Source organism: Neoarius graeffei, chromosome 11 (genome assembly GCF_027579695.1).
Source record: "Neoarius graeffei isolate fNeoGra1 chromosome 11, fNeoGra1.pri, whole genome shotgun sequence".
Classification (NCBI taxonomy): domain Eukaryota; kingdom Metazoa; phylum Chordata; class Actinopteri; order Siluriformes; family Ariidae; genus Neoarius; species Neoarius graeffei.
In genome coordinates this window covers 70,707,843-70,732,037 of record NC_083579.1, presented here as the reverse complement: position 1 = coordinate 70,732,037, position 24,195 = coordinate 70,707,843, and the positions used below count along the sequence as shown (strand labels likewise).

The window sequence follows — 24,195 nt, the reverse complement described above, 5'->3', positions numbered from 1 at the left end:
TTATATTTCAAGAAATAGAACCAACTAAAGTCATTCAGAAACATCGCAGGATGGTTCAAACAAAACTAATAACTGTGAGTGTGGGTGCATGACTTGAGTGATGTACAGTGTCTTGCAAAAGTATTCATCCGCCTCAGTGTTTGTCCTGTTTTGTGGCATTACAAGCCGGAATTAAAATGGATTTTGGGGCGATTAGCACCATTTGATTTACACAGCATGCCTACCACTTTAAAGGTGAAAATTATTTTTTTATTGTGACACAAACAATAATTGAGATGAAAAAAAAAAAACAGAAATCTGGAGTGTGCATAGGTATTCAACACCCCCCCCCCCCCCCCCCCAAAAAAAAAAATAAATAAATAAATAAAAAGTCAATATGCTGTAGATCCACCTTTTGCTGCAATTACAGCTGCAGGTCTCTTCAAGTGAAGCCACAGATTCTCAGTTGGATTGAGGTCTGGGCTTTGACTAGGCCATTCCAAGACTTAAATGTTTCCCTTTAAACCACTCCAGTGTAGCTTTAGCACTATGTTTAGGGTCATTGTCCTGCTGGAACGTGAACCTTTGTCCCAGTCTCAAACCTCTGGCCGACTCAAACAGGTTTTCCTCCAGAACTGCCCTGTATTTAGTGCCATCCATCTTTCCTTCAGTCCTGACCAGCTTTCCTGTCCCTGCAGATGAAAAATATCCCCACAGCATGATGCTGCCACCACCATGCTTCACTGTAGGAATGGTGTTCTCAGGGTGTTGGGTTTGCGCCACACATGGCATTTCCCATGATGGACAAAAAGATCAATTTTAGTTTCATTTGACCAGAGAATCTTCTTCCATGTGTTTGGGGAGTCTGCCACATGCTGTTGGGCAAACTCCAAATATGTTTTCTTAAGAAATGACTTTTTTTCTGGCCACTCTTCCATAAAGCCCCGCTCTGTGGAGTGTACGGCTTAAAGTGGTCCTATGGACAGATACTCCCATCTTCACTGTGGATCTTTGCAGCTCCTTCAGTGTTATCTTTGGTGTTTCTGTTGCATCTCTGATTAATGCCCTCCTTGCCCAGTCTGTGAGTTTTGGTGGGCGGCCTTTTCTTGTCTAGTTTGCAGTGTTGCCATATTCTTTCCATTTTGCTATAATGGATTTAATGGTGCTCAAAGTTTGGGATATTTTTTATAACCCAACCCTGATCTATACCTCGCCACAACTTTGTCTCTGACCTGTTTGGAGTGCTCCTTGGTTTTCATGTTGCTTGCTTAGTAGTGTTGCAGAGTCAGGGTCCTTCCAGAACAGGTTGATTTATACAAACATCATGTGACAGATCATGTGACACTTTGATTGCGCACAGGTGGATCTTAATCAACTAATTATGCGACTTATGAAGTAAATTGGTTGGATCAGCTCTTATTTAGGGGTTTCATACGAAAGGGGGGGATACCTATGCACACTCCAGATTTCTGTTTTTTCATCTTAATTATTATTTGTGTCACAAAAAACACAAAATGTTGCACCTTTAAAGTGGTCGGCATGTTGTGTAAATCAAATGGTGCTAACCCTCCAAAAATCCATTTTAATTCCAGCTTGTAATGCGACAAAACAGGACAAACACCAAGGGGGACGAATACTTTCGCAAGACACTGTAGCTGAGGTTGAGGAACTGTCAGAATGTTTGAAGTATTTCCAGGGGCATAGTGGTCGAGCTCATATTTAATTTAAGGCTTAGGCCGTGCCAACTTTGGGTTTAAATCCAAACTTAGATACAGATATGAATATTTGGAGCACTAAAGAGATAGAGATACAGATAACATCATTGCATCACACCAGCATAACTTACATATTTACAACTTCTGCAAATCTGTAATGCTTTATACAGTGTCTCAGTGTTTCAGATTAATACAGCATAATGAGTAACTGGTAGTATTCTCCTCTTTTTCCTTTCTCCATCACATTGGATTTGGCGAGTTCTAAAAATAGACTGTGACAGGCTTGAATGACATGGTGTGTTGAGACCGGGAGAGAGACTGAATCGAAACAGGCCAGCTGTTTAATTGGCTCTCTCTTATCTCTCCCCATGCAGTGTGTATGGCTGCCCTGTGGCCAAGAAGAGGAGAACACAGGACAGACTGCCCCTAGAGCCCATGGCCAAGAGGAAGGCCTTTCACACACATGCAGAGCAGCAGCCCATGGACGACTGCTACCACACAGAGATGGTCGAGGAGAGAATCGAGGAAGAAGAAGAAGAAGAGGATGAAGCAGGAGAAGAGGAGGTGGAGGAACAGGAAGAGGAGGACGAAGACAGAGAAGTCGAAGGAGAGGAGGACGTGGAAGAAGAGTACACGGACAATGAGGAACAAGTGGAGCAGGACGAAGGAGATGTAGAGAATGGGGAGGAGGAAGAAATGGAGCAGGAAGAAGAGGATATGGTAGAAGAAGAGGAGGGGGAGGAAGTAGAGGAGGAGGGGGAGGAAGATGAGGATGAGGATGAACAGGAAGAGGAGGAGGAAGAGGAGGAGGAGGAGGAGCAGCAGCACAATCAGGATCAAGGTACAAACCTGTTTTCTTTTTCTTTAATATCTGGGGAGAAATTCTGATTAGGCAGCTCACCTTATATGAGTGAAATATAATGTAGACACAATAACCAAAATACATATTTACCGTAACTAATATATATATATATATATATATATATATATATATATATATATATATATATATATACAGGGTGCGATTTGTCAAAAAACCAGAAGGGGGGATGTTTTTTTTTTAAATCATGAAACGTCACAAAATTAAGGTAACAATAGGCTAACAGCTCAGTAACATCCGATGATATCAAATGAATAACACTAAATGAAAACGAACACTAAACCAGAGATAGTAAATTCATCTTTCTATCTCTCTGACTAAATACACAAACACTAACACACAACAAAGTTCGCATTGCTTGTCGCGTTGCTGTGATGTTTCTCTCCCTCCGGATTAAATGGACAGTGACTCAAAAATCACTAAAATACATGAATACTAAATGAACAGTTTGCTCTGATGGCGCAGTTCACATTGTGCGCAGCTTTCCGATTTAAACTGTTTTTTTTCTCATCCTTATACTTCCTGTTTCATGGACTGTAACGGATTTGCTTATTTAGTAATTTTAATACAGAATTTACTTTGAAATTATAATCATACACTCCAACGCCCCCCCCCCCCCCCCCCAAAAAAAAAAAAATCGGCCGTGAAAAAGGTGGCATCCGCCAAAAGGTGCGCTGTTTGCATCCCTGCAGATACATTGATACATTGTAGATAATAACAATATCTTTGCGTTCTATAAGAATGCAAAGATATTGTTATTATCTACAATGTATCTATTTGCTGGGTACATTCGTGAACATCAAAGCTGCCACTTCGGGTCATTTTGAAAGTGAGTGCAATGTAGACCATAGAAAACTGTGTCACAACATGCCTGTCATGTCAACTTTTTTTTTGGTTTGTTTGTTTTATTGACGGGGTTGTCCCCGAGGATTTTTTTTCAGCAGAGATAAAAACCAGAGGGGGGGATGATCCCCCCCATCCCCCCCAGCAAATCGCACCCAGTGTGTGTATATATATATATATATATATATATATATATATATATATATATATATATATATATATATATATATATGTGTGTGTGTGTGTGTGTGTGTGTGTGTGTGTGTGTGTGTGTGTGAAATTGTCAAAATTCAAATAAAAACAGAATAGTACATATTTTGAAAATGTGTTCAGCTTGATTCAGTATTAAATCACTCTGAAATTGGCTGAAACTAAAATTATAGACACTGTGCTCCAGAAAAGGGTCCAGAGGGAGGCAGAATTGACTGCTCGTGCTCTTTGGAGGAAGGTCACCGTAATTTGAGGTGCATTTGGATGCTTTTGCTGCAACCTTCAGTGTGATCGCAGTAGCAGGCTAAAAACAGCACCTCCAGACCATTGCCTCCCACACACTCACTTACTTCCAGTAGCATGATGCCCTGTTTTGTCAGATTCATACCTCAAGCAGCAATTGTAGGTAGTACGATAGTACAGTACAATGCAATAAATGCAAGACTGATCCAATCTATTAGAAATATAGAAAGATCTTTCTCAAACAAAAAAAGCAAGAGAGGCACAATACAGCTGTCTGGATTACTGTTTTATGCCACATTATTAGCTGTTTGAAAAAATACTTAAAGTATGCCTAAATATATATAAAATATATATAACAAGATCAACTGTGAGCTACTGCTCATTTACATATCTCCCCACTCTCGCTTATATCAGAACGCAAGTGATCGAAGGAATAGGACACTTATTATGAATGTTGACTTCAACAAATAATGAACCCTGAATCAAGTAAGTAAAGAGCAGTGTCTCTCCCCAGGGGTTTCAAATAGCATCCTGGGAAACTGTCATTTTGAAATAGCATTCTGCTTCTTGAAGTAGCGTCAAAACGCACCCTATATGATTCGTAAATACATTCAGTCGGTAAACAGGAAATCGATGTGGGACAGACCTGAAAACAGTACACACGGTATAGAACCCCAAGCTGAAGTTTGGTACCAAATATCAAGCAGTTGTGATTTGTAGTTGCTGAGAAAAGTGTTATGAAAATTTTGTAAATCCATGCTATATGTTTCGTAAATACATTCAGTCGGTAAACAAGAAGTTGATGTGCAACAGACCTGAAAATGGTATACATGGTATAGAACCCCAAGCTGAAGTTTGGTACCAAATACCAAATGGCTATAATTTGTGGTTGCTGAGACAAAGGGTGTTTCACACAGACGGAGATACGGAGATACAGACAGACAGATGGACAGAGGTAACCCAGTATACCCCCACTCCTACGGAGCGGGGGTATTAAATATATAATATGGGCACAAGTGTTTTACTGGGAAATATGCCAGTCATATTTTAGACATGGAGAATCAAAACCATGATATAAATCTCTATATGTCACTCGTAACCAAATCAATGAATTGTTTTGATAAATTTGGGTACTTTTTGTTTGTGAATGTGTCTCTATAATAAAAAGAACATTGCATGTTGGCTTGAAGATGTGAAATTTATCTTCTTGCATTGAAAAGCTCATATTTTCATACAAAATCCATCACAGATCTGAGTCGCATCTCATCTCATTATCTCTAGCCGCTTTATCCTGTTCTACAGGGTCACAGGCAAGCTGGAGCCTATCCCAGCTGACTACGGGCGAAAGGCGGGGTACACCCTGGACAAGTCGCCAGGTCATCACAGGGCTGACACATAGACACAGACAACCATTCACACTCACATTCACACCTACAGTCAATTTAGAGTCACCAGTTAACCTAACCTGCATGTCTTTGGACTGTGGGGGAAACCGGAGCACCCGGAGGAAACCCATGCGGACAACATGCAAACTCCACACAGAAAGGCCCTCGCCAGCCACGGGGCTTGAACCCGGACCGTCTTGCTGTGAGGCGACAGCGCTAACCACTACACCACCATGCCGCCCACAGATCTGATTGACATATTTAAATAATACTGGCTGGCTTTTTTTCATGGTATATCAGATATATTCCATTCAGCTACCATGATCTTGAACGAGCCAAAGACGAGTAGCTGAATGGAATATATCTGATATACCACGCAAAAAAACAGCAATATTATTATTATTATTATTATTATTATTATATATACACATTCCTGTTGGGTGTTCAATGTGTCTTTCTCTTTCAAAATTCTCTCAAAATCGTCTGTATTTAATGAAGCAAACCTGGTGGCCATGTTTGTTTACAAATTGTCACAGTCGCTCGCTGCCTTGGAAGTTTTACCTCTCCGACGTGTCACGTCATGTTGCCTTGACGACCATACAATATCATAAACCATATTCAACACTCATTCTCCACTGGGTAGAGTGACGTAATACACATAGGATAAGTGATATGCTAACAATATTGCATGCTATCAAACCTAATGAATGAAACCCCACTAGAAGGGAAGAGAATACATGTTTTTATTCCATCGAAAAAGTGTCCTGGATGTATAATAATTCCTGAGATTTCACTCCAGTGATGTCACTCCCAGTGTTTTCCCGCTGACTTGACATGTGTTGTCAAAATGGCGAACCGGTTCAAAATGAAAGTTCTGGCATATTTTTTGTGGGTGTGTCCATATAATATTAAGAAAATGACATGGTGGTGCGAAGATATGAAGTTTATCTTCTCGTGTTGAAAAATATATCACTTTGCTCACTCATGATATAGACATTCCCCACTCGAAGAAAAACTTCATATCTTCACGCAACCTTGTAATATCATATATATATGATCAACAAAGGCGTTGAGTCTCAAGTTGATATTTTTTCCTATAATAATGTTCTGAAATGTTTGATTTCTGCTCTACCACAGAAATTTGCCAAACCTTGTCGTTTATATTTACTAAAGGATGACAGATCATATGTTTTATTCATGTATAGTTACATTTAATGATGTGGAACATCTGCAAAACAACCTTATAGAACCTATAAACAGTCTTTCCCTCACCAGACTTTCTCTTTTTGATGTATGTGACATCACTGAATGTTAACGCATGGTGATGCTTTGCTAATACTGTAATACTGCTATTTTCAGTTTCTGTTGGTTTCACTGGTCTTTTACATTGGTCTTTTATTGGCTACTCATTGGGATTCATGTCATGTGATTAGCTCGGAAAGTCAAGAACATATAAGTTTTTGCCTCTTCTTCCATGAGATTGGCACAGATTAAGTTTCTTTTCAATCAGACGTACATCGGTCCACGATACTTACAGGCCGTTTGTCTGCTTGTATAGTGATTCTGGTGGCAAGTTTTTTGTCGGTGCTGCAGTTGAATTATTCCAATAAAAAATAGCATTTGTCTGCCATGTTCTTGCCACATGGAAATATTGCTAGAACGGTTACAATGGTGTTGAATTTTCAACAATCTCAAACATAAGGGACAACAGTCAGGTTTTGTTGTTGGCTCATAAAAACCAAATAAGATCTTCTTTTCTCACTCACCATTTTCTGGTGATGGTTATCATCATGTCAATGAGAAATCCAACGTTGAAACCATGGAGACAGGGAACGCTGGAGTGCAATGCTGCAACTGTGCTGAGTTACAGAAAAGATACAGCTTGGCTCGTTAGCAATTTCCAAGATGGCATGCACAATTGCTGGGTTTCACGTGATGTCACATCCGCCTCATTAGTTATTCAAAACTTTAGCTGGTGGTCTACCAAAGCTCAGTTGACAAAGCGTTTGTACGGAGAAGGTGCATTGCTCACATGAAAAATGCCTTACGCTTGCGTTGTTTTAGGTTGTTCAAATCGAACCTGATAAAAGTTTCTTCATGGCTCCCCATGAACTAATAAAAAAAAGGGTGAACAAACACACGATTTCACAAAAAGACGTTGAGAAAGGTGGCTTTTGAACCTCTCAGTGAAATCGAAGGGAACCGAGTCGAAGCATGCTCGAGTTTGCAGTGATCACTTGGTGAAAGGTTTGTATTTCCCTCTCGGCTATGTCCTTAGTGTTTTCCAAGTACTTTTCTTGCTATGTGTCGTTATTCTCCGGTACTTTTTTTAGTCACGAAGTGCTAAAGTCCCCGGCTGTTTCTTTGTTTCCTCCTCACGAAGTCCATATGCATGAAGGTCGCGGCAAAATTCTTCCCCAGCCGTACAGTTACAATGCGCCGTGATCACTTCTTCTCCATCTTGTTTAACTAAGATCCAGGTCTTTACAGGGGTTTCTGATGATCTTTGTGAATGATTTAGCTGAGAGATAAGAGCCAACACAAGTAAGAATCAAACGAACTGTTGTTTGTTTACACTTCAACTTGCAGCGCTTCGTTGTAAAGATGCGAACGAAAAGCTTTAAAAAAACACACTTACACGGGCAAAAACAATACAGGACTCATTCGGCAGTGACTTGATCCCGAGGTCCTTTACCCAGCCACGTACAAAAAAGTTGTAAGCCTCCATACTCTTCCACGCTTTCATCTGTTTTGCGGTGTAGAAGGACGTCTGCAACACCAGATAGTTCGAGATGTCAGGGAACTCGACTGAATGGTAGTTTTCGAGATCGTATGACAAATCCTTCTTTCCTGGACTGTAGGGGTCGATTCCACTGCACATAGCAATCTTCTGAATATATCTAAAGCAAGCAGTGGCTTCTAGATTACAAGCGTACTCTGATAAGTTATCGCTAGATGTTTGCACTACAGCAGCCTTTTAGACCACCAGCTATTTCACTTCCGGTAAAACAGCTAAGAAAAGTCACGTGACTGAAAACCAAGAATAATGTTGATGACCGTATTAGTATGAACGTTGAAGCTTTGGAAGCTGAGCTTCTTGAGCAGAGTGTGAGGAAGTGAGAGATGTGGACGGATTAAAGGACTAAAGCTCTGCTGCATTGCTCTCTTTAGATAGAGGTGAAATCCCACTGGTGTCCCTATCAGTGGGCTGTTTTGTGTTGGAAACCACTAATCGAGGAAAGACGTGTATACCAAAAATAAAAAAAAGAACTCATTTTAAAATTTAATCATAAAATGAATCATTTGCACCACCGAAGATGACATGTTGATTATAAATGTCGTTCAGTGTGAATTGTTCCCTGAAGCATTGCTGATGTTACCGTACATAGACATCCAGAGTTTCAGTTCTGCTTTCATAAGAACAAAAGAAATATGACTGTAAGTAACCATAGCAGAGAAAAGTCTTCCAGGAATCTATATTTTATACTCACAGCAAAATTATATTAGTAGATAGTAGGCCTGAAGAGTATGACCTCATCCTCATGGTCATAAAGTCTGAAGGTCTGGATTGAGTGGGTGTTTTGCGCTGCTACACAGACACAAGATTAGATGAATCTAAAGACATCTCATCTCTTACAGACACTCTGGGCACCACACTGGGCAGTAGCCTTCCTCCACCCAGTCCCCAATCAGACCTGACATTGCCTTCAAGTCTAATTATGAATGGTGCCTCCTATATGATTTGCTTGAATGCTTTCTGATGTGCTCGAGTACAGAGACAGTAGTGAGTAAATGTAGCGACGAGTAAACACTGAAAAAAGTCCTACATAATTTCATTACATCCTCCAATGGGTTCAACTTTTGTCATAATTAATGACTTGTACAGTATCAACTGTCCTGTGGTATTGCCATATCTAGGCAAAACCTGAGAGAAGTGACAAAAGATTCCCATCACTCGGTTGTAAGTGAAGTGTCATTGTTACCATTTTCAAAAGCTTGCACGTCGTAGCATTGCTAATCCCTCCAATTCAGCTTTGCTGCCTGCTTCCTATTCAATCTGTTACACTTCCAGTCTCCTTTGTGTACCTTGATTGCTCTTCAAATTGCTTTTCCATGGCACGTTTAAATCCGACTGTTTCCACCAGGTGTCTCAGTGTCCAAAGCATTTTGATGCCTGGCATTATTCTTTTAAATCTCTGCTTTGACAAATACTGAGCAGGGTATGCACTGAAATCAATCTTGATGTTAAAGTCAGCCATTGGAGCGTCTTTTAATTCATTGATATTGTCATGTTCACGTTTCACAATAACATGTAATGGGCTCTATTTTTCACAAGTGCAATTTGCTGAATAATGTCAGGGCGTGTGTGTGCGCGCATGTGTGCATGTTTTTATATACTACTGAGGACCAAATGTCCCCACAAGGATAGGAAAATCTGACAATTTCGACCTTGTGGGGACATTCGGATGGTCCCCACAAGGAAATTGCTGTTTTGTTTGTTGTTGTTTTTTAAACAAAAATTGAAAAAAATGTTTTTATATACTACTGAGGACCAAATGTCCCCACAAGGATAGGAAAATCTGACAATTTCGACCTTGTGGGGACATTCGGATGGTCCCCACAAGGAAATTGCTGTTTTGTTTGTTGTTGTTTTTTAAACAAAAATTGAAAAAAATAAAAGAGCCAAAAATATGTCTGTGAAGTTTAGTTTAGTTTATTAGCTTATTTGACAGGGACCATGTACAAGACATCGCTAGTACCAGAGTTAGCTAGAAAGCTAATTTGCATCTGTGGTCCCTGGGCAGGGAGCTATAAAAACACAAACATACACACATGACTTACTGTTGCCAATATGAAGTACACACTAAAATAGCAACAGCATTCTAAAACATGCATCATTCTCATGAAGGTTCTCGGTCATCCAGGTCATCGTAATCTGTAGGTGCTAAAGAACGCAACTAGACTTGCTTGAAATTCTTGAAGACGTTTCACCTCTCATCTGAAAGGCTTCTTCAGTTCTGTCTGGCCAGTGGGTAGTTCCAGGTATTCTTGGGTTTCAGTCATGTGACTTTTCTTAGCGATTTCACTTCCAGTAAAATAACTGGTGGTCTAGCAAACCAAAACGGCTGCCGTAGTGCAAACACCTCGCGATAATTTATCAGCGTGCACTCGTAATATAGAAGCCACTGCTTGCTTTAGATACCGTATATTCAGAGGATTGCTATATGCAATGGAATCGACCCCTACAGTCTAGGAAAGAAGGATTTGTCATACGATCTCGAAAACTACCCTTCAGTCGAGTTCCCCGACATCTCGAACTATCTGGTGGTACAGACGTCCTTCTACACCACAAAACAGATGAAAGCGTGGAAGAGTATGGAGGCTTACAACTTTTTTTGTATGTGGCTGGGTAAAGGACCTCGGGATCAAGTCGCTGCCGAATGAATCCTGTATTGTTTTTGCCCGTGTAAGTGTGTTTTTTTAAGCTTTTCATTCGCGTCTTTACAACAAAGCGCTGCAAGTTGAAGCTTAAACAAACAACAGTTCGTTTGATTCTCACTTGTGTTGGCTCTTATCTCTCAGCTAAATCATTCACAAAGATCATCAGAAACCCCTTTAAAGACCTGGATCTTAGTTAAACAAGACGGAGAAGAAGTGATCACGGCGCATTGTAACTGGGGGCTGGGGAAGAATTTTGTCGCGACCTTCATGCATATGGCCTTTCTGAGGAGGAAACAAAGAAACAGCTGGGGACTTTAGCACTTTGTGACTAAAAAAAAGTAGCGTAAAATAACGACACATAGCAAGAAAAGTACTTGGAAAAAACTAAGGACAGAGCTGAGAGGGAAATACAAACCTTTCACCAAGTGATCACTGCAAACTCGAGCGTGCTTTGACTCGGCTCCCTTCGATTTCACTGAGAGGTTCAAAAGCCACCTTTCTCGACATCTCTTTGTGAAATCCTGTGTTCGTTCACCCTTTTTTTATTAGTTCACGGGGAACCCTGAAGAAACTTTGATCAGTGTCACAATTTGATTGATTCGAACAACCTAAAACAACGCAAGCGTAAGGCATTTTTCATGCGAGTAATGCACCTTCTCCGTACAAACGCTTTGTCAACTGAGCTTTGGTAGACCACCAGCTAAAGTTTTGAATAACTTATGAGGTGGATGTGATGTCACGTGAAACCCAAGAATTTATCCTGTAGTGGACCAAAGGCAAATGACAAAGGAGAGTTGTTGAGGTCACATGGGTCGTTAAGTCATCCTGTAGGGGTAGGTAACTGGAGGCCGGGTGTGAACGGTGTTCGCAGCCTAGAGGGTCATTATGGTGATCTGTGCATCATTGGTTCTCTCTGCCATCATGTGAGTCATTGAAGTCAGCAGAGTCTTGGTGTGGATGTGTATTCAGTTTTCTGGGAAGTGTGCCAAGGACTGCATTGTATGTGGCTGATTAGTGGTGTCTCAGACCACCTCCTCTGTTCAGTGATGGTCGTTCCAGGTTGATAAAGATGACTTCTTTTACTCCTCTTTCAAACCACCAGTGTCAATAATTTCGAGCAAGTCCAGTTGCCTTCTTTATCACCTAAGAGCCAAAAAGTTTCCTTTTCATTACTGAGGTTAAGGTTAGGTTTAGGTGCAGGCACTGTATTAATTAACTGCAACAATAATTATGTCAATAGAAGGTCATCACAAGGATAGCGAGACAAACGTGTGTGTGTGTGTGTGTGTGTGTGTGTGTGTGTGTGTGTGTGTGTGTGTGTGCTTTTTTGGTTGAATGATAGCCAATTTTTTCATGTTTGTGCTTATGTTTTTGGGGTCATATACTTATGTGCTGAGATGATGTGTTTGAAATGACATAAAAGACTGTGACATTTAAAATCCACTGACAATGTGAAATTGTCAAATCTATTTTGGTCTAAATAAATGTGCACGCATTACTGCCTTTCTTAGCACATGTAGGTATTAGCTGGTATTTTCCTGATCTCAAGGACAGCCATAATTGCTGTCCCTCTTCTTACCTCCGGACTTCATGGACATTCATTATTATCGCCCCGGCATATAATGTGGGGAGATATAACTCTTGCTCTGTCCGTCTGTCCATCCGTCTGTAAACACTTTAGATTCTGGAGCATAAGTCAAAAACTATTAGGATTTTTTTTTTTTTCACGAAACCTGACAGTTAGTTATGTTAATTGACTAGAGTGGTTGTGCCTTTTGACATTTTGGGATTCCTGTGATTTTTGTTTTTTCCATATTTCCATGGCAACCAATTCAACTTAGGAAAATTTGGAGTGGAGTTTCATGTGGGGGCCGGGGGGATATGTCATCTCCTGATGACTTATTTATATATTAATTATCACACCACTTCAACAAAAATAGGCGACATCATCCAAGTAATGGCTGTAAATACAATTCAGTAATTAAAGCTACGAATTAAAGCTACTCAGATACTAAAGACCGATGCACAAAGAGATTTTATATGGGTCATCTTTTAAAAACTGGGCTTTTATTTTAACCAGCATTTAAATCCACCAGAGTTGCGAGATGCCCATCCATCCTGTGCGAATACATAAGTGAAGCATAAAATGGATAAAAATCCAACCAAATCCAATGAAAAATAATATTACTCTATTAAACTAACCATGATAAACTAACCAATGTGTTTACATGCTACATTATCAGAAGTAGTGGTACAGTAGGAGTTCATTTCTGTTCCCAAAAGGTAAAATCTACACTACTGTACCCCCTAGAGCTCATTATTGGACCTCAAGGTAACTACGGTATGTGTACCTTTTTAGGGCCAAAAAGGTGCATACATGTTCCCAAAGGGTACAAACAAGGACCTTAGAGGGTCCTACCCCAGTGACAAGCTGTTGGACCCCTAAAGGTCCAACTTTATTACTTTATTTTCTGAGAGTTTAGGCAGTGGGGTGGCTTGGTGATGCAGTAGCTATCACTGTCACCTCACAGAAAGAAGGTTCTGGGTTCAAACCTGATGAACAACTAATGGGTTCCTCCATGTTCTCTGGTTTCAACCATTGATTAAGCATGTCATGATGTCAAAAAAAGAAAAAAAAAGAAAAATAGATATGGTGTGAGTCAGTCATGGTATATCCTGGATATACCATGAACGGACATCGCAATTTCAAGCTACAGTATATGGCTGTACAAGTCAAGTCCCAGCTATGGCTCTGTGAGCATTTCTGTGTGTGTAGATCTACGTATTATGATCATGCCTAGCGAGGCAGGCGATAGCATGGTACATTGGAAATGCACAGGTCAAAGGTCGCTCTGACATAAACAACAAACATGGCTGCCTCCAGTGAGTTTATGCCGAGATTCAATCTTAACACTTTTAGTTTGGAATTTTTTGATGAGGAATATAAATAAAATATACCATGCACTAAGAGGCACCAGTAATTATGGATTCTCTTCAGTGACTGGCGTAGTACTATCTTGTTTGGGGCTGTGCGGCTTACAAAATACTACTATGCCAGTCACCTCAGGGAATCCATAATTTCAACCAGAGGCTCTCAGAGCATGGCATATTTGATGACTGTGACTTTGTCTTTCACTGTGATGAACAGATTACCTCCAAGGCTCATTGGCACAGGGCTTTAAATGTCACAATTTGCAGATAAACTCATCTTTCTACCTTTTAAACAACATGTGTTTGCTTGTAATGCGATCAGATATAATTAGTACATACAGTACATCCATTGAGTAATGAACATCAATTCTACTGATCAAAGCACAAAGTGACGATTTGGCAATAAACAAACATCTAAAAATATATTGTTTGGCATTTTAATTCTAGGCATACAGTATACTGGATACTATACAGGACAAATTGTGCATTTTCCATTGGTTTTAGTGGGAAACAATGATGACAGGGGTAATGTATTTTGCACATTTCCTCTTTAATGCCTTTTGATCTCTGTATTGGATTGATGTTGGTATACTTAACTCCATGTTTTATATTATTGTGGATTTTGGACTGACGGTCAGAATGACTGTGTCCACTTAAGTCTCTGAAAGAGAAGATAATGAATATTCTTGCTCAAAGATCTGTTTGCCAATGGAAAACACTTATATGACATTGAATATTTTTGTTGTTGTTGAAAAATTGCAAAAAAAATTGGATGAAAATCAAAGTTGGTTCATCAACTTGTTCAGCAAAACATAATAAATTATATTTCCTTCCAACTTAACAGCTGGCAATCAGGTAAATGGGATCTACACCAAACCCAGCCCAATGGTGGAGAAAGACGACAACAACAATGATGAATATGACAACTATGACGAGCTGGTGGCTAAGTCTCTGCTCAACCTGGGCAAGATAGCTGAGGATGCAGCCTACCGGGCCATGACGGAGTCTGAGATGAACAGCAACTCCTCCCATAGTGCTGAGGAGGAAGAGGAGGAGGAAGAAGAGGAGGAAGAGGAGGAGGAGGAAGAGGATGATGAAGAAGACGAGGAAGAAGAAGAGGAAGATGAGTGTGACAATGGCTCTAAGAAGGGTGAGCTGAGCCTTGACGTGAACAGTGATGTAGTAAAGGAGACTGTGGACTCTCTGAAACTGCTGGCCCAGGGTCATGGAGCTGTGCTCTCTGACAACCTTGAAGAAAGGACATATCAGGAAGATGGAGTGAAAAACGAGGACTGCAGCAGCATGAATGGCTTTATTGGTTATGGGTGTAATGGTAATAGTAGCAGTTGTGCACAAAACAAGCCCACTAGCAATGGGCAGATGATTGAGGAAAGCGACGAGGAGGTATGCCTGAGCAGTCTGGAGTGTCTACGCAATCAGTGCTTCGACCTGGCGCGCAAATTAAGCGAAACAAAGCCGGCCGAGCGCTTCAGCCACAGTCAGGAGATGCAACAGGACACTATGCTGCAGCAGGACATCTATGGAGAATGCAATCAGCAGCAGAACTCAGAGGAACGCCGTGTCTTGGAGCGCAACTATTCGGACATGGTCAACCTTATGAAGCTGGAGGAGCAGCTCAGCCCACGCTCGAAATCTCTGTCCAGCTGTGCCAGGGAGTATGATGCTTACAGAGATGAGGACACCACATCAATCACTTCGGACCGCTCCGAGGACGGCTTCGACATGACCAAGGGCAACCTGTCGCTGCTGGAGAAGGCCATAGCATTGGAATCTGAGCGGGCCAAGGCTATGAGGGACAAGATGGCATCAGAGGCAGCCAGGAGAGATAGATTGCAACTGCATGAAGAGAACCACGGACTGAGGCTCAGCTGTGCAGAGGAACGTAAAGCCAGACTGCATCATGATGGCCTCAAGAAGCCCTACTACCATAAAGGTGGGTGAGAATTTACTCAGGAGAGTAGTTGTGAGACACTGTCACATAGCTGATGATGGTCTGAATGGGTGTTTCTTTCATGTGTTTGTAGTTGCTAGTAAGCATCTAATCTATGTACAGTTATCTTGTGGTTACATACTTTACATTATATTACATTACATTACATTACATGGCATTTAGCAGACGCTCTTATCCAGAGCGACGTACAACGAGTGCAAAAGTCGGGTACACAAAGTGCTGAACTTCTAGACAAGAAAGTGCCAACTGAAAAAGTGACAGCAACACCTAGTGCAATATGCTGTTGAAGTATCAATACTCAAACAGCCAAGGAAACAAACCAACCATATAAAGTACCACTAAATAGAGAACTCAAAACAGCTAACCCCGGGCTAGACCATACACAGCCTGGGTTGGTCTAGACCAAAACACAGTTACACAGTGGGCATACTGGATACATACTGCATTACATGCGACATTACATACTGGATAGACCAGAGATGCAAAAAACACATACTGTACTATTAATCAAAGTCCTTCTCATGCCGTGAGGCAGTTCAGTTGGCGCCAATTTACGTTTCTATAGCCCTCAGCCTCTCGCTTGTTACATTACTAGAGTTACAGTGGAGGGCCAGTCCTCTGGTACCTGCAAGCATTTGACTCCCTACTCACATCTATATTGCAGCGTGCCTCACCAGATGGCAGTACAGTAGGTACCATTTTTGTGGCTACTGACTCATAGAAGCGAAGTAAGGCAGTGGCCACTATGTCATCGTGTTATAAGAATGTAAGAATGAGTGCAACAATAGCGCACTGCGCATGCGCATTACAAGCACAAGAACGGCGAATTGTGATCTTGCAATACGAACAGTTGATCTCACATTATCAAAGGTACACAAGAACGAGTGGTGAAGCCACAATGTCATCGTGTTGTAAGAATGTAAGAATGATTGTAACAATAGCGAAACTTCGTAACCAATCAGCACTTAACCTGATCAAGTTCGATTACCCGTTCTACTTCTTGATAAACTTCGGAACCAATCAGAACCAGAAACGAAATAAGAGAAACCTCATCATAACGTTGTAGTATCAGAAGATAATCGGCAGATAAAAAGATAAACGAAATTCACCTCGTGGTTCGCCAAGGCGACCGATTCGATATCAAGCAAGTGGTGTTTATTTGAAGAAAACTTACCTTTTGATTATCACAGCTTTTCTTTGGTCCTTCTGAAAGGTCAAATGAAAGGTTTTGTAAGGTTTTTTGAGCTTTTTGGCAGATATTTACGCCAAGAATTCCAGCCATTCAACAAAAACGCGAGAAGGCAGCGAAGACAACGTTGGAACCTTTTGAGCGATCCGCTCGGTTTGCAATTACAGAAGTCCTATGTGGGAATAAATCAGCTCCTTCGTGAAAACTAAGAGTCAAAGTTGAAAGTATAATTGGTCAAACTTCTGCTATTCGCTTTAATTTTTTATTTTAGTCTTTACACTACACTTGTGAAACAAAATGTGAACAAAATTAGTACTAAATAATGCTTCGAAGACAATTCATGAACAAGTGCTTTTCTTACTATTTTGAAAATAGATCTAGTTCACAGCGCTGGATTTTGAACAAAATACAGTAAACAAAATTGGTAACCAAAATACTATGACCCCTGATGCTGCTCACAGCTTGGTGATGCTTGCAAGAGATGAGGCGAGTATAATTGATAACATGTATATATGCGATATTTACTGTATGGACATGGGATCAGAAAACAATTTTATTTATAAGCAGTAGCCACATGGACCCATAGGGTACCTATTTTTATGATGGTCTTTGGTATCTCCCGGTCGAGAGGTGGCCACGCTAACTACTAGGCCAACTCATGGTATATCATGGTATACTATACACATAATTTGATACATAATGCAGAGCAAAATGAAAAATATTCATCTTGAAATGTGGTATCACCTACAAAAACAGAATCACAGTTTGTCAGATAATGCTATTAATCAGTGGTAAGTCCAGTTACATAAAATTCCTTTCTTACAAACATCCAGATGAGTAACTAACATGAGTAAGACCAATGCTTAACCATTAATGATTACTTTATTAGCTACATATAAGATAATTTGAAGTACTTAAGTTTGAGTCATACTGGTGCTTCATATTATCAATGTTGACTAGCGGCAAAGATCCAGAGCAGGTGATGCAGATGGGGAATAAACACATACTTCTTTATTGATTCACCTTTAAAAATTCTGTATTTGGCAACAGTTGTTGGTTGTTGTTGGGTTTTTTTTTCAAACAGGCGATGCTGTTGGTTTGCTAATCAGACCTGAGAGAGTAAATAAAACCTGCATCTAAGGCTTTGTAACTTCTTCTCTATCTGACCAAATGCCTTCAGCCCTGTAGCTAGTCTGTGGTCTGAACTGCCTTCAGCTACATCATTGACATAAATAACGTGATTAGATAAGTGGCAACAGAGAATCTGCTTCAGAACCATACATTTATGAGCTCTGCTACCACATTTTTTTTTTCAATTACTTGGTTTAGTCAACTGAAACGTTTTCCAGTTGATGACCCCTGCTAGAGATAATGCTATTCAGTTAATGCTACTTCTGTTGCAAAAAGTTAGCAGCCGTTGTTAAATCTAAGCAGTCTGGTGGATAGAAGTTAGTGCGAACAAAAATCTCTTCAAAAATGCATTGCGGGCAGCAACAACAGTAAATCTTGTCGGGTTGGTCTTTTTGGATTCTACAGTATTCCCTTATCACAGTTTAATCTGCTAATACTGTATATTTTATCAAGTCAAGTCAAGTTTATTTGTATAGCGCTTTTAACAATAGACGTCACAAAGCAGCTTTACAGAATTTTAATGACTTTAAACCTGAGCTAATTTTATCCCTAATCTATCCCCGATGAGCAAGCCTGTGGCGATAGTGGTGAGGAAAAACTCCCTCAGACGACATGAAGAAGAAACCTCAAGAGGAACCAGACTCAAAAGGGAACCCATCCTCATTTGGGTGATAACAGACAACGTGATTATAACATATTTAACAGTTTTAACATGAAGTCTGTTTCGTTGATGTTATAACTCTTCATTGATGGAAACTTGAGTGCGAAACTGTTCATGACAACTGCAGTCCTAAAGTTAGCAAGTCAACTGTAGTCCTCAGCCGTAAAAGCATTACTGTAAGTGTCTTTCAGGTTTCTCAGCGGGTGCATCACAAAGGAGGGCAAACCTGTTCGATATGTGAAGTGGAGAGGAGTAGTGCTCCCGTGGGCGAGCCTCAGCGGTAGCTTTGGCTCTATGCTTATGCTGCCGAGTTGTCACCCATTCGCCCCACTATGGGGGCTCTAATGCCAGAGTTGGGGGATTACTAACTCCACCTAGGGCATCCAGACTTTCCCCGACAGAAACTACACTGTTCTCATTCTCACTAGCTCTCTCTAAAGTCTGGATACGCACCTCCAAAGCTGCAGTCTTCTGCATCAGAGAGCTAACTAATCTGCACTTATCACAAATGAAACTATCACTAGCGATGGAAGAAGAATGACTAAACATCCTGCACTCAGCACACTGAAAAGGCTGAAGGTGTGCCATGATGAAAGGATTCACGTACCTTAATCAAGGATCTGTTGATATTAAAGCAGATCCAATGTGGATGGCCTCCACTTGTGGTCTTTACGCAAGAGGAGGAAAAAAAGAAAGCTTCCGGTCTTGGTGTTCTTCCGAAAAAATATTTTAAATGAGGAAAAAGGAAAGCAAAAGTGAAAGTACAATAAAAATGAAAAGGATACTGGAAAATTATTTGTAGAAAAAATAAAAAAGATTAGTGATTAACGCCAACACTCGTGGAAAAAAAGACTCGTCACAAACAACTCGGAAACCAGGGCGTACGTCATACCACAAGTATTTTATCCTGTGTGTTGGTGAGATTTGTACATCGCTAAATCATAGCAGCTTAGCTTAACTGCTTGCTAGCTTTTATAAAATATTACATGCAATAATAAACAACCAAATTTGAGAAACATTAAAAAGCTAGCAGCAGTCACTTTTTCTTCAGCTTGCGAGGAACAAATAGCACACTGCTACATCTCCATTTCCTCCATAATGAGTCCGTTAGATGCTGTGCTGTTCATGAACTGTGACAAAAACAAGGTGTTGCTTTTAATAAGTCTACAGTGCTGCAGAAAATATGTGGTAGATCTGAGCTCGTTCAAGCCTTTGTTCTAAAATCTGACAGAGTAACATGAGTGTCAGATTAGCTATATGATATAACAGCACCATACTTATGAATCACCAGACAATGAACAGCAGTAGATCAGATTGTGTGATGCTATAGTGTCCTTCGAGGGAGGTCCAGGGATATGCTTCCCCCATAAAATTTTGAAAAAATCGGTGTTAAATGGTGCATTCTTCTGCATTCTGAGTGCCATATTGGAAGAAAATTGATTGAGAAATCAGACCGACGTACTGTACTGTACTTCACAAAATGCTGTTTTTCATCTCGCCTCAATGCTTTGATGCTAGATGATCTGACGACCAAGTCGCCTTGAACTTGCTGTCATAATGAATTTTTTTTCTTTGGAGTTTTCATTGTTTGCAATCAAGAGAGCGTGTTTGGTTTTTTACAAATACTGGCACGATTTGTTGTAATATATGAGCTCAATGCTGATTGGCTAGACCCATAACGAGAACCAATGGAACGGCACGATAGAGCGATACAATTTAGATTCAACATCATTATTGCGTTGGCTCTCGTCTTCACTTAATATGACTATTTGATGCTATGTATACACCGTGGGTGGCACGGTGGTGTAGTGGTTAGCACGGTCGCCTCACAGCAAGAAGGTTCCGGGTTCGAACCCGGCGAACCCTTTCTGTATGGAGTTTGCATGTTCTCCCCGTGTCTGTGTGGGTTTCCTCCGGGTGCTCTGGTTTCCCCCACAAAGACATGCAGTTAGATTGATGTGGGGTGGCCTTGGGCTGAGGTGCCCTTGAGCAAGGTACCTGACCCCTGACTGCTCCCTGGCTGCTCTGGTGTGGCTGCCCACTGCTCTGGGTGTGTGTGCGTGTGTTCACTGCTTCAGATGGGTTAAATTCAGAGGATGAATTTCACTGTGCTTGAAGTGTGCATGTGACAAATAAAGGTTTCTTCTTCTATATACTAGTATCCCCTGTGCCAAAAACAGCTGAAGTGAGGTCAGAAGCGCGAATCCAACAGTGTTCTCTGATTATTTTGTAATGCGGTAGTTTTTAGAACTAAAAGCAGTAAGCAGTATTCACCTGTCAAGAAGAAGAAGAAGAAGAAGCTTTTATTTGTCACACTCAAGCACAGTGAAATTCATCCTCCGTATTTAACCCATCTGAAGCAGTGAACACATGCATGCACACACAAGTGAGCACACATACATACCCAGAGGCAGTGAACAGCTATGCTACAGTACCCGGGGAGCAGTTGGGGGGCACTTCAGCCCAAGGCCGCCTCATGTTAGCCTAACCTGCATGTCTTTGGACTGTGGGGGAAACCGGAGGAAACCCACGCAGACACGGGGAGAACATGCAAACTCCACACAGAAAGGCCTCCGTCAGCTACAAGGCTTGAACCCAGAACCTCCTTGCTGTGAGGCGACAGTGCTAACTACTACACAACCATGCCGCCATGCTGCATGAACCGGTAAAGTTGGCAAGTATGCAACACAATATACTATTATTGAAAATACAAAACATGAAAACATTTCAACAAAGAGTATTTACTCCTTCCCTGTGTTCGAAATCACTCACTCGTTCACTACTCCCTACTCACTATATAGGGAATTACTATATAGAGGACTACAGTGAGCTCATTGATAAAATGAAAAAACGCTTTCAGACACTCCTCCGTCATGCCGTTATTTATGTCATTACTGTTGCACAATTAAAACGTGCCAGATCAGTTGGCTGGTGGGTTTTCAAAATAATAAATACATGCATGTATTTTTGTGATAAATCCATATTATACTGAGCGCATTTCCGACATGTACTTTGTGTCTACTGCATCGTTCAGTTCTTTTAAATCAAGGCCGAATACTTTCTTTCTTCTTTACCACTGCATTTTATTAAATCAAATTTGAGGCTATTGATTTTATTTCTTTCAGTGCGACTGCGATGCATGATGGTGTATATTGCTTGGTTAGTGACCATCGGTTGTACACTACTTTTCACGATGCATTGTGGGATACTTTGAGTGCACTATATAAGGTGTAATAATTCTCACTATACATTCGGACAGCACTACAAAATGGCGACCTCACTATATAGTCCACTATATAGTGAGTAGGGAGTGATTTCGGACACAGGGCCAGTCTACAATCCAAATAACAGAGATTTGGGTATTAAAAAAAATGAATTTCTGATACATCACTCATCCCTAATAAAGATACATAAAGGTGATGCTATTGATAATTCTATAAATCTGTATTGTTTTTTGGTGGCCGAGAAAAATCCTTTACTTTGTGAAATTTGTGTTTTGAAAATGCCGTGCTTTCCTGGAGTGAAATATTTTTCTTTTTTTCATGTATCTCAACCACAAGTCAAGTTATACCATTTTAAATGACGAGCATCCACATCAGTTTCTGTAGTCTCGTTTTCTGAGATAAGTGTCAGTCACAGCATGTAATAAATCCAAGCCTCATCGTCGATCTTATTGAACAGGCTCGGTTTGTTTAATTAATTTATTTTGATTAATTCCGTGAGTTTTGTTCTTTTTGGCTAAAGCCCCCTCTTTTTTAATCATCATTCAAACATTACAGTGTTGTACTCTGCCATCTCTACAGTGTGTGCGACAGTATGAGTACACCACAGATATTTGGACAGCTGGTATTTATACCATTTACAAACTGAATCTATTCGGCCTACATCTGTTTCCCTATAGCATGTAACATACCATAATGTTCAGTGAATGAGGAAAATTGCATTTAAGCATGGATTATACATTCCTTTACCTACACATATACAAGATGGCTGCTAATTATGGACATATTCAGAAATTAAAGTTACGCCTCTGTATGGTGAAATACAGTACCACTGTAAGTCGTGGGAACAGTATAGTATAGTACCATGTCAGTCAGTGTCCGCAATTAACTAAACAAACGAAGGTCTCAAATTATATACATATCCCTTATCGAAAAGAAGTATACTTCAAGTTCATTTGATCAAGTATACTTAAGTAAAGTTAAAATATATTTCCTTAAGTATACTTTTGTGTATCAAGTATACTGATATCAATGTACTTACAGTATACTTGTAAGTAAACTAATCTAATACTTCCTGGGACTAAATTGGCCCACTTTTAGTTTATAAAAAGTATACTTTAAGTCTAAGAGAAGTAAACTTTGAGTATACAACTGGTATTTTTTTTATTTTGTACTGCAAGTATACCACAAGTAAACTTATATACGAATAGTTTACAAAAGCATACTTCATAGTATACTGGAAATATACTATGAGTTTACTTGTTTTATACTTCTAGTCCACTTTTTAGTTTATAAAAGTATACTTTATAGCATTCCTAAAAGTCCTAAAAGTAGAAAAAGAGAACCCAGTTGAACGAAAGAGACAAAAATATTATACTTGGTCATTTATTTATTGAGGAAAATGATCCAGTATTACATATCTGTGAGTGGTAAAAGTATGTGAACCTCTAGGATTAGCAGTTAATTTGAAGGTGAAATTAGAGTCAGATGTTTTCAATCAATGGGATGACAATCAGGTGTGAGTGGGCACCCTGTTTTATTTAAAGAACAGGGATCTATCAAAGTTTGATCTTCACAACACATGTTTATAGAAGTGTATCATGGCACAAACAAAGGAGATTTCTGAGGACCTCAGAAAAAGCATTGTTGATGCTCATCAGGCTGGAAAAGGTTACAAAACCATCTCTAAAGAGTTTGGACTCCACCAATCCACAGTCAAACAGATTGTGTACAAATGGAGGAAATTCAAGACCATTGTTACCCTCCCCAGGAGTGGTCGACCAACAAAGATCACTCCAAGAGCAAGGCGTGTAATAGTTGGCGAGGTCACAAAGGACCCCAGGGTGACTTCTGAGCAACTGAAGGCCTCTCTCACATTGGCTAATGTTAATGTTCCTGAGTCCACCGTCAGGAGAACACTGAACAACAATGGTGTGCATGGCAGGGTTGCAAGGAGAAAGCCACTGCTCTCCAAAAAGAACATTGCTGCTCGTCTGCAGTTTGCCAAAACTCACCTGGACAAGCCAGAAGGCTATTGGAAAAATGTTTTGTGGACGGATGAGACCAAAATAGAACTTTTTGGTTTAAATGAGAAGCATTATGTTTGGAGAAAGGAAAACACTGCATTCCAGCATAAGAACCATATTCCATCTGTGAAACATGGTGGTGGTAGTATCATGGCTAGGGCCTGTTTCACTGCATTTGGGCCAGGACGGCTTGCCATCATTGATGGAACAATGAATTCTGAATTATATCAGCAAATTCTAAAGGAAAATGTCAGGACATCTGTCCATGAACTGAATCTCAAGAGAAGGTGGGTCATGCAGCAAGACAACAACCCTAAGCACACAAGTCGTTGTACCAAAGAATGGTTAAAGAAGAATAAAGTTAAT

The 24,195-nt window shown here is 40.3% G+C and overlaps 1 protein-coding gene across 1 annotated transcript in view; it reads left to right on the top strand.

Annotated features, from left to right (window-relative positions):
- myt1lb (myelin transcription factor 1-like, b) overlaps positions 1–24,195 on the top strand; it is a 314,795-nt gene that overhangs the window by 153,209 nt on the left and 137,391 nt on the right. The window contains exons 6-7 of the mRNA XM_060934686.1: positions 2,069–2,535; positions 14,473–15,582. Coding sequence (XP_060790669.1) covers positions 2,069–2,535; positions 14,473–15,582 — 1,577 coding nt within the window. The remainder of the gene's footprint in view (positions 1–2,068; positions 2,536–14,472; positions 15,583–24,195) is intronic.